The sequence below is a fragment of the Pygoscelis adeliae genome, unplaced genomic scaffold (assembly GCF_000699105.1).
Source record: "Pygoscelis adeliae isolate BGI_AS28 unplaced genomic scaffold, ASM69910v1 Scaffold75, whole genome shotgun sequence".
NCBI lineage: Eukaryota > Metazoa > Chordata > Aves > Sphenisciformes > Spheniscidae > Pygoscelis > Pygoscelis adeliae.
Genome location: NW_008824772.1, coordinates 712,172 through 721,643, shown reverse-complemented (window position 1 = coordinate 721,643; position 9,472 = coordinate 712,172). Strand labels below are relative to the sequence as shown.

Here is a 9,472-nt window from a genome sequence, read left to right as displayed (position 1 = left end):
ACCTGGCTGTCTGAAGTTTCTATTTTATTTAATTCTTTTTATTTATTATTTAAAGCTAGCCCTGGCAGGCAGATGTCCAAGAAGAGATGCTGATCTGCTCGGACAAGGTCAGGGTGCTGGTGCTTGCCCCCATCTCCCCAGCAGTGCCCCCAGCCGTCCCAAGCACCCACAGAAGGTGAGTGCTAGCAAGGAGCCCACCCCATCTTCCAGACCACCAAAGCAAGTCAGACACATGTGCTGTGGCCAGAAGACCTGTTCAACCTACTGTTCTGCTCCAGCTTTACTTTGGGTCAAAGCACATCTTATTTTGACTCCAGATTTTTTTTTTTTTTTTTTTAAAAGATGGTGATCTAAGAGCTGCCAGTTTTCATTAAACTTTTCCAGGAATTGCTGAGTCCCTTCCTCTCTCTGTGTCCCCAGTGGTGGGGACCAGAGGTGGGCCAAGGTGGCTGAGCTGGAACACACAGCGACAGCAGATTTTTGGGTCAAAACACAGCCCCACACACCTCCACCAGAAAGCACCACCCTCACTGACTGCGTGACACCAGCCAGAAGGATGCTTCTCAGGACTGAGCGAACCAAAGCTCTGGTGTCCTCCTGCCATGGATGAATGAGGGTTTCAGAGCCTCCTCTGAGTTTGCACATGATTCTCTCTTAACAACTGAGCCCCCCACACACAGCTGCGGTGCCTGCCTTGCTGCCTTGAGACCAACAATTCATCCCGGCAGGGTTATTCCTCAGCACAGCGAATCTTCATGAGTCAGTCTGAGCAGGGGTACAGATGAGTGGCAGGCGGATAAAGGCTTTATTTATTAAAATAATAATTCTTTTTCTCTTTGTGAGGCAGAAAACCTACAAGGCTGTATTTGGTGTGACACAGGTAACCAAGTCCTAGGGCTGCATCTGACCACACGTATCAGTAACACTGATGAAATATGCTGAATATTTTCCTTTGTGGTTCCCAGGGCTCAGGGGTGAAGCAGTCTCTGCCCCACAGCCCCGTCAGACACCACATCTAGGTCGTGCTCCTCTGGGTCCTGGGTGAGGTCTACAAACACCTGCAATGCAACGCAGTGGAAATGACCCCATTATTGCCAAGGACTGACAGCATTTACGCTGGTCGCAGGCTATTTCTTCTTTTTATACAGGCAGTTTCTAGCCTGTAACTTCTACATCAACATACCTGTTGCAGAGTGTGCAATGACAAGCTGTACTCCTCAAGCCTGAAATTCTGTTTAGCTGCGGAGGGATGGAAAAGGCATCCTTAAAAAACAAATCCATATGAGCAATTTGAAAGCAATCTTCATACTTAATTGATTGCTTCCTTTTACCTGCTTCTAGCTTGGAGAAAGACTGGGACAGAGGTAGTGCATCTTCCATTGGTATCTTGTAGGTGAGCAAAGAAGAAGTCCTGAAAAAGGAATAAAAAATGAATTTATCATTTTGTGACTCAGCACCAAGGTTTAGGTTTGCTCGTAGGGTTATTGTACTCCCAGGTAAATTATTGAGCAAGGTCAGTAGGAGCAACAGAGCGTCCCAGCACAAGCCTGGGCTGGGTGTGCAGCCCACGGGGTACTGACCTTTCTTGCCGAGCCGCGTGTGGGAAGAGGCGCAGAATTTCGGTGTGGAGAGCATCGTTGTGCCCCATGTCCGTCATTTTGACTTCTAGGTGGTAACTTGTGCCAAACTTACTTTTCAGATCCTCAAGGGAACCGATGTACCTGCAGAGGAGGGAAAACAGTGTTCAAATCAGCATAAGCAGCAAATAAAACAATCATTGGATATGGGCAGCAGATGTACGTCCTCTTATTCATCATCTGTTTATACTGTGCTGCTGAAACAACCTACCTCCTCACAAAACTATGTTTGTTACACACTTGGAACAAACCAAACCAACATTTTCTATTAGATTAAGAAGAAAAAACAAACAAACAAAACCAAACAAAAAAACAGACTGAAAATCAGGCGGCAACCCGGTGAGCGATGCGACCCTGGTGCCCACCGTAGCTGCCCCGACACCAGGATGGCCACCCGGTCGCACATCGCCGCTGCCTCCTCCAGGTACTGCGTGCTGAGGATGGCTGCCCGCTCCTTGCCTTTGACGGCAGTCTGAATCACTTTCCTGGGAACAGAGGGATGACAGTTACTTCCCGGGAATAGCCAGAGAAAATCTCCTGTTTTATGTCTCACTTCCAAAAAACAACTGAAACGATAAAATTATAAAAAAGTGGATGACTATTTAAAAGACTTCAGTTATCTTGCTTGAAGACGACATGCGGATGCCAATGCTACGTTGCAATTTGTAATGTCAGCATCTCTCCAAATGTTACACTTTCAGTGTAAACTGTTGAAGAAAAGCTAGAGCAACCACTAGGGCTGAGTGATGAAAAGGAAGAACTACCTATACTTTTTCCTCATGCTCTGAGGAAAACAGGAATTTTTGTCTTTTGTACCAAATGCATGGGTTCAGCTGGAATCTGCTCAGATTTTTTGGGTGCGCTGCCGTTAAGATTATATCTGATGGTTAGCAAGGACTTGCTGCCTGCTGAGTAAGGAGTTCAGCGAGTGGCACCCAATCAATCCCCTGTGCATTGGGAAAAAGGGAAAATACAGATGTTCTCTGCCACCGAGGCAGAACCTCTTTGCTTGCCCAACGGTTACTACAATTGTGAGGGTAACACCTACCCTGTTAAATCTGTTATACAGTTCTCAGTTCTGCTAAAACGGGGCTGCTCACCACATACGGCGCTGCCCTTTCAGGTCCATGCCCACTGACGGCTCATCCCAAAGCATTGCTGTCAGGTCTCCCAGGACGCTCAGCGCAAAACACAGCTGAAATGGGAAAGACACAAAGGTCAGGTCAGGTCTGCTTTTACTTCACCTGCAAAACTGGTGAGTTGTCCTGCTATATCTTAATCCCCGTGAGCCTTTTAGAAGCTGAAGCTCTTGATTCCGAAAAGCAGGAGGAACAGGGATTAAAAAGAACAAAACCAACAAACCCCACCTCAGATGTTCTTAGTTAACATTTTAATCCCCCAAAACCGGCTTTCCCCAAAACTCCCAAGCCTACCAAAGATCTGAAAGCGGTTTTCCATCCCATTTATTGGCAGATGCATGCGATGGGGCATAAAGAGGTGATTACCTTGTAAATCCAATTTGTGGTTAGCATTTATTAAACACACAGTGTGGGAGAGTGGGGAAAGAGGAGAGGGGGGATCCTGCCAGGCTGGATTCAAAAGCTATTGATGAAAATGAAGCATGCCAGGAACCCACTCTGCTGTATGTGCTTCTGTGTTTGAAACCATAAGGATCTTTCATGAGCACGCTGAATTTCCAGAAATTTTTATTCAACTAAGATTTTAAGCTTCACTTCAAGAAGAAAATTTCTACTTTGTGAAACAAAAAAATAAAACTTTTACAACATCAAGAACTATATTCTGCTCTCACTGACACCAGGACAAGGAACCCAAGGCATCCTTGAGCTTGAATGGAGATTTTCTGTGCACCGAGTTCAAGGAAGAAAGAGCAGGATTTGCTCAAGTAGCAAACACAAATCTAACATGTACCTTTCTGGCTTCTCCAGCAGATAACCTCCTAGCTGGTGTTTTTAAATGCTTCTGGAGGTCCAAGGCCTCTGCTATGCTGTGGGGAATGGAAAGGAAAAATACTGAAATGACCGGCTCTGCTAATACCATGGTCGGGGGTACTGAGGAACTAGAGACTAACATACTTTTTTTGGCTGATATGCATTGCCTTGGGTTACTTGGTGATTTTATTCCTAACTCAGATGGTAAATTAAAGAATTTTTGCAGAAACACAAGACAGTAAGCGCCAGCTAATGAGAGAAGCGAGTTACTAATTAACTGGCCATGAACTGGAGCAAGTTTAAATGTTTTCTGAAGTCTTTTAGATAAACGGGTGAAAATCTTCATAGACAAGGGATTGAGAACAGTATAAAGTAGCAGATCTCATCACAAGGAGACCCTGTTTCGCCAAGGTAAAGATGCAGTGAAGGTGCTGTCTCTTATTCGCACTAGCCAGGTTTGTTAGCAGAAAAATCTTTCCCTGTCCTATACCTCTAGAGAGAGGAAGAACCGAAAGCTAAAATCATTTGGCTTTGTACCGACTGATGATAACAGCTGCATCTTCTTTCCTCATCCCTCTCACGGCAGCGTACACCTCCAGATGCTGATGCACCGTGAGGTCTGGCCAGAGCGGGTCCTGCTGCGGGCAGCAGCCCAGGCGCCCCAGGCTGCCCTGCCCTGGGGAGGAGGCAGCTCCATCGCGGCCCTTGAGCAGCACCTGCACAAAGACACACGCCTCCGTGGTTGTAGTGTGTTACTCTGGGGTGAACCCCTTGGAAACACAGGAATGTTTTCTCCTGCGTTGTGAGGAACCTCATTAGCACATGGGAAAGGCAGTCCAGCGTCATTGGAGTGATCATCTCCATCTACCACAGCTTCGGCTCACCTGGATCCAGGACAGCATTTTCACAAAACCAAACAGTATTTACTGCCATAAAACTTTGGGTAATAGTACCAACACGAGACTATTTTTTCCTAGTAATACTTTTCTATTTCAAACATTCAGTCCCAAATCTGTAACAGCAATATTTCCCCTCCCTTGCACATGTCATTAATCATCCTGCACATAATTAAGTGATGGATTGTTACTAGCCCAACCCTGTTCACATTTGTTTTCAATTTCCTGGTTTTGCAAGGCTGTTTATGAAGAGTGTTGGGGTTTTATTTTTTTGTTGTTTTTTTGTTGTTTTTTTTTAAGATGCCAACATTTCTTTTACAAGGCTTGTGAAATTTCATGATGGGTTTCAAATGCTCACTGAAGATTTTGTGTAGCTCAAACCCTTAAATCTGTAATATTGATTTTGATGAAAACTAGAATGTGCTTTGAGTAAATCAACGCTTTCTTCTTTCTTCTGTAAATATCCAGGGTTGCATGTACATAAATTCCCTGACTTAAGGGCTGCATTGCCAGCTTGCCTTATCACATCCATCATTTATAAAGGCATCAAGATCAACCCCCAAATGCTCCAGAGGAATCACCTACCTCCCCAGCAGTCACCGTTATGTCGCCAGAAATCGCATTTATAGTTGTGCTTTTTCCAGCTCCATTGGGTCCTAACAGACCTAATACTTCTCCTGGAACACATATGCAAGAACTGTTAATAATAATCATTGTAATAAGTCCTTCTTCCCTGTGCTAGGCAATACCTAGAAGTACAGTAGGAGAAAGGGTTGTTCATTAACTTATCCCAGAAAATTAAAATGATGAACACATGAGCGCAGGTGCATTGGGTCTGGTTGCACACAAGAAAGTTCTAACAAGAATATGGTCTCCAAATGTGACCTTCACATTAGATTTTAGTCACTTATAGGGGGTGCAGCAAAATACTTGAACCTTTTTTAACACTAAAAGAGAGGTTTTTGACAGCAACTTTCTTCTTTTTCTTAAAGATGGAACTGGCTTTCTTGTCTTCATATTCCTTGCGCAAACTGTTGACAACGATAACCGACTCCTGTGAAGGGATGAAGTGGGAAATAAAAACTCTCCTCTTGTCCCATGAGACAGCTCATCTGTTCTTACCATTAAGTATGACTCTTTACAGAGAAAATTTCTAAATTAAAAATCCAGGAAACAGAGCAACAGAAAAAAAAGGAAAAAAAGCAGAATTGGAATAAAAATTTAGTGCCAGCTAAACTCCCTCTGCTGCCAGGGGGACCGTGGGCTGGATGGTGAGATGTCCACTTGGACATCGGGAGATCAGTAAATAAGTGCATGAGCTAAGAAAGCAGAGACAGACCCGAAGATGGAGAATGAAAAAGAAAACAAGCCGGAAGGTTGATTTCACCTCTTCCTGCTGCAGGGAGGCCATCGCGCTCCTCACCCTCTCCCTCTCTGCCTGGACTTCTGGGGACTCCTCCCCAGGGTGGTCCCTGTTCTGGCGGATGACCGCTCTCCTCTGCTGGATCCTACGAGCAGAGGAGGAGAGATGGGATCACTTCCAAAAAGGCTTGGTTTTACAAGTTTGTTCCCAGGGCAGTGCCAATGCAGTGCCCCGCAAAATTTATTTGAACTCAGGGAGCTGTTCCACAGACAGTATTTGCTCAAATATTTATTCATGGGGAAAAATAAAAATATCCCACTGGCACGCATGAGAAAATAAAGGCCAGATTTAGCTTTTCTTTCATCACTAAGTATTGACTGGTCTCCTGCTCGACACATGCCAATGATCTGTTCAAGGAGAATTAAAATACATGGGGCAGGTTTTCAAAGCTATTTGGCCATCTAACTCCTAGCTGAGTCCCATTTGTTAGTGTTTGACAATTTAATATTTTTTACAAATCTTCTCCCACGTGACTTAGGTGATCAGTCGCATGCTGTTGGTGACAGATAAGCAGAGAGCAGGTAGCAGACAACCCCATCGTGACGAAGCTTTAGGGTAGGTCTCCATCCTGCAGAGACCAATACTGACACATTTGAAAAGGAGTTAAAATGTTGAATTTAAATTTGTAACTATTAATTTAGCTGGCTGTAGTGAAATGTCCTGAAACCTCAGCTAGGAAGCTTAATAAAAAAAAGCTTAAATCACATTTTTTATTCTCTCTAGGACATTGTAGTTCAACTGACCTTCTATTGCAACACACTGGGTGGGAATTTGCCTCCAGACACATTCAGGAAAACGCCAGTAAGTAAAGTCGGAAACTGTAATGACCCAAAGGAATAAAAAAAAGATCCCTCCCTTCATTCTCAATTTCCTCCCCTCCAGATAAACTGGTTAAAACTAAAAATTATGACCTTTATCTACACTTTGCAAAATGCTTTTGAGTTCACTTCTGCTGTCAGGGGTGAGCCAGGAGGGTCCTCCCAGGCTGTGCAGCACCGAGCCCACCCCGCAGGCTGGGATAACCGTGGCTTGCCCGGGACACACCTGAAGACGGGATCAAGTCTTGTAACTGCTGCTCCATATCTCATCTCCAAACAGCGCAGGAGAAAAGCGAAAATCACACAATGGATGTAAGGCTAAAAAGCAATAATGAATTAGGTTTGTATGGGGACAAGGTAACAACACACTTGATTAATTTTAATTATAAGGGGGTGCAGGGACCTATCTCATTTACTTCAGCTATTGAAAAGGTCCAAAAGGGAAAGAAGTTAAATTGATGCTTTGCATACATTTCCATCTCATATACAGATCATTTGCAAAAGCCTTGACTTCATACTGCAGTTTTAGCTCAGATAATTTTCACCCCAACAGACATCCTACAGGATCAGAGGTGACATCTTTCTTTTGTGGAAGCAGCATTAGACTGATTAGTTGATTAATAATATCTTTGCCTTATACATGAGCTCCACTTAATCCCCCCCCCCCATTTTCCCACATATGGTACAGCATCCAGGGGTCACATGAGACACAAGGCTGTGATTACTTGGATGCACCTCCCCGCCAACATTTAATGTGAAACTTTAACCACATAACCCATGCTTTATTTATGGGGAGAGTTATACAAGCCCAGTGCAAGTCCATCGCATTAGAACAGTCATCCTTTCCAAAACAACCGTCATCAAATTGCTCCTTACTGCAAAGACAGCTACGAAGATGTAATTCCATGACTCAAGACCGATATTGTGAAACAGTAAGAAACGCTACAAGAAAAAAATATCAGTCGATTAGAAAAATTCCTCAGCACGGTGTGCCTCAGTGCAGGGTCAGAGCAAGTGTGGGATGGAGGGATGCTTAGTTTTTCTGCAGGATAGGATTAAGGAGCTTTGATCTGTACTTATTTTTTGGGGTTCATACTGCCTCAAAGAACTGTGGCTTCCTTGGCTACGGCTAATTCAGACGTGCCTCAAATCAGCCAGGTTAGATTGACCTTTTCTATCATTGCTTCTCTCTTCCCAGTCCTTTCACCTCCTTCTGTCAGCTCACTTCATCCCTCCAGGTCTTCCCACTCCACCACCTTCCCCTCCCATGTTACCCTGGCTGCCAAAATACAGTCATTGTAACAGCTTTTTGTAACTAAACCAACCAAAAAAATACCAATCAAACAAAGGATTAACAAGTCAAATCTTAGAATCATAGAATCATTTAGGTTAGAAAAGACTTTTAAGATCATCGAGTCCAACTGTAAACCTAACACTGCCAAATCCACCACTAAATCATATCCCTAAACACCACATCTACATGTCTTTTAAATACCTCCAGGGATGGTGACTTCACCACTTTTCTGGGTCGCCTGTTTCAATGCTTGACAATCCTTTTGGTGAAGAATTTTTTCCTAATATCCAATCTAAACTTCCCCTGGTGCAACTTGAGGCCGTTTCCTCTCATCCTATCACTTGTTACTTGAGAAAAGAGACGGACACCCACCTGGCTACAACCTCCTTTCAGGTAGTTGTAGAGAGCGATAAGGTCTCCCCTGAGCCTCCTTTTCTCCAGACTAAACAACCCCAGTTCCTTTAGCCACTCCCCATCAGACTCGTTATCTAGACCCTTCACCAGCTTCGTTGCTCTTCTTTGGACACACTCCTGCATCTTGGTCCCTTCTCTCACTCCCCAGTCTGGACCTTTTCTTCTCCTGTTGTCTTTTCTCATTCTTTGCCTTTTTGACAGTTGGCACTTTGAGACAGGGAATTTGGAAAGCACCTCTTGCTTTTCCAGTTGCACCATTAGGACCATTATTGAATTTAGTAGGGCAAGTTTACTTACTGGTGCAGAGAACATCAACCAGCCCAGCAGTGGAAACACAGGAATCAAAGTAGAGAAAGTCAAGTAAAGTGCTTCGTCTAGGTCACTGAGCATATAGAGAGTGAAATTCACCTGGAATAAAGCACAAAAAGTATTTCCAATGTTAATGTATTGTTGCTAAAAAATAAACTATTTGTCACTGATGTGGGTTATTCTGCTGAATATCAGTATATTTGAAGCAAAACCTCAAGTGGCAAGATGTGTAAATCAAACACTTCAGAGTGAAGATTCACTTCACTTACCAGAATGAAGATGAAAGACCAAATGTAACGATTGCTTCGTCCCATGCGAAATTTAAAGGCAATTAAATAGACAAAAAGGACAAGAGATATTCCGTAACCAATGACGCAAATGATCTAGAGAGAGAGACTGATGTCAGTGACTAGGAGATGGATGTGGGTATATGAAAACCTGCCTAGGGCAGCCCATTTTGATTAACATATTTAATGCAAAAACTCACTGCGAAATGAGGGAGGGGGATTTGTGTCTGCCCGTTTTCCCACATGCAAAGAGCTCACCAGGGACAGCACGGTGCTGGCCTGCAAGGGGCAGATGCGGTTGAAGAGCAGCACAACCCCGAACATGAGGCACACCAGGGTCCAGAAAAGTGGAACGTCCACCAGCGCCTGCCCGCACCAGTATGCTGAGGGGAAGAGCCCCGCAAGCCGCAGCTGGGCACGAGCCTGGAGCTGCAAAAGTAAATGG

General features: G+C 44.2%; 1 protein-coding gene across 1 annotated transcript in view; it reads right to left on the bottom strand.

The window, feature by feature from the left end:
- Positions 1–802: 802 nt before the first annotated feature.
- LOC103916710 (ATP-binding cassette sub-family A member 9-like) overlaps positions 803–9,472 on the bottom strand; it is a 26,665-nt gene continuing 17,995 nt past the window's right edge. Inside the window, 16 exon segments of the mRNA XM_009323763.1 lie at positions 803–1,058; positions 1,184–1,239; positions 1,332–1,411; positions 1,581–1,721; positions 2,003–2,122; positions 2,738–2,832; positions 3,567–3,642; positions 4,124–4,302; positions 5,068–5,159; positions 5,419–5,533; positions 5,870–5,990; positions 6,950–7,041; positions 7,600–7,665; positions 8,729–8,839; positions 9,010–9,123; positions 9,286–9,456. Of these exon segments, the coding sequence (XP_009322038.1) occupies positions 969–1,058; positions 1,184–1,239; positions 1,332–1,411; positions 1,581–1,721; positions 2,003–2,122; positions 2,738–2,832; positions 3,567–3,642; positions 4,124–4,302; positions 5,068–5,159; positions 5,419–5,533; positions 5,870–5,990; positions 6,950–7,041; positions 7,600–7,665; positions 8,729–8,839; positions 9,010–9,123; positions 9,286–9,456 (1,719 nt within the window). The 3' untranslated portion in view covers positions 803–968.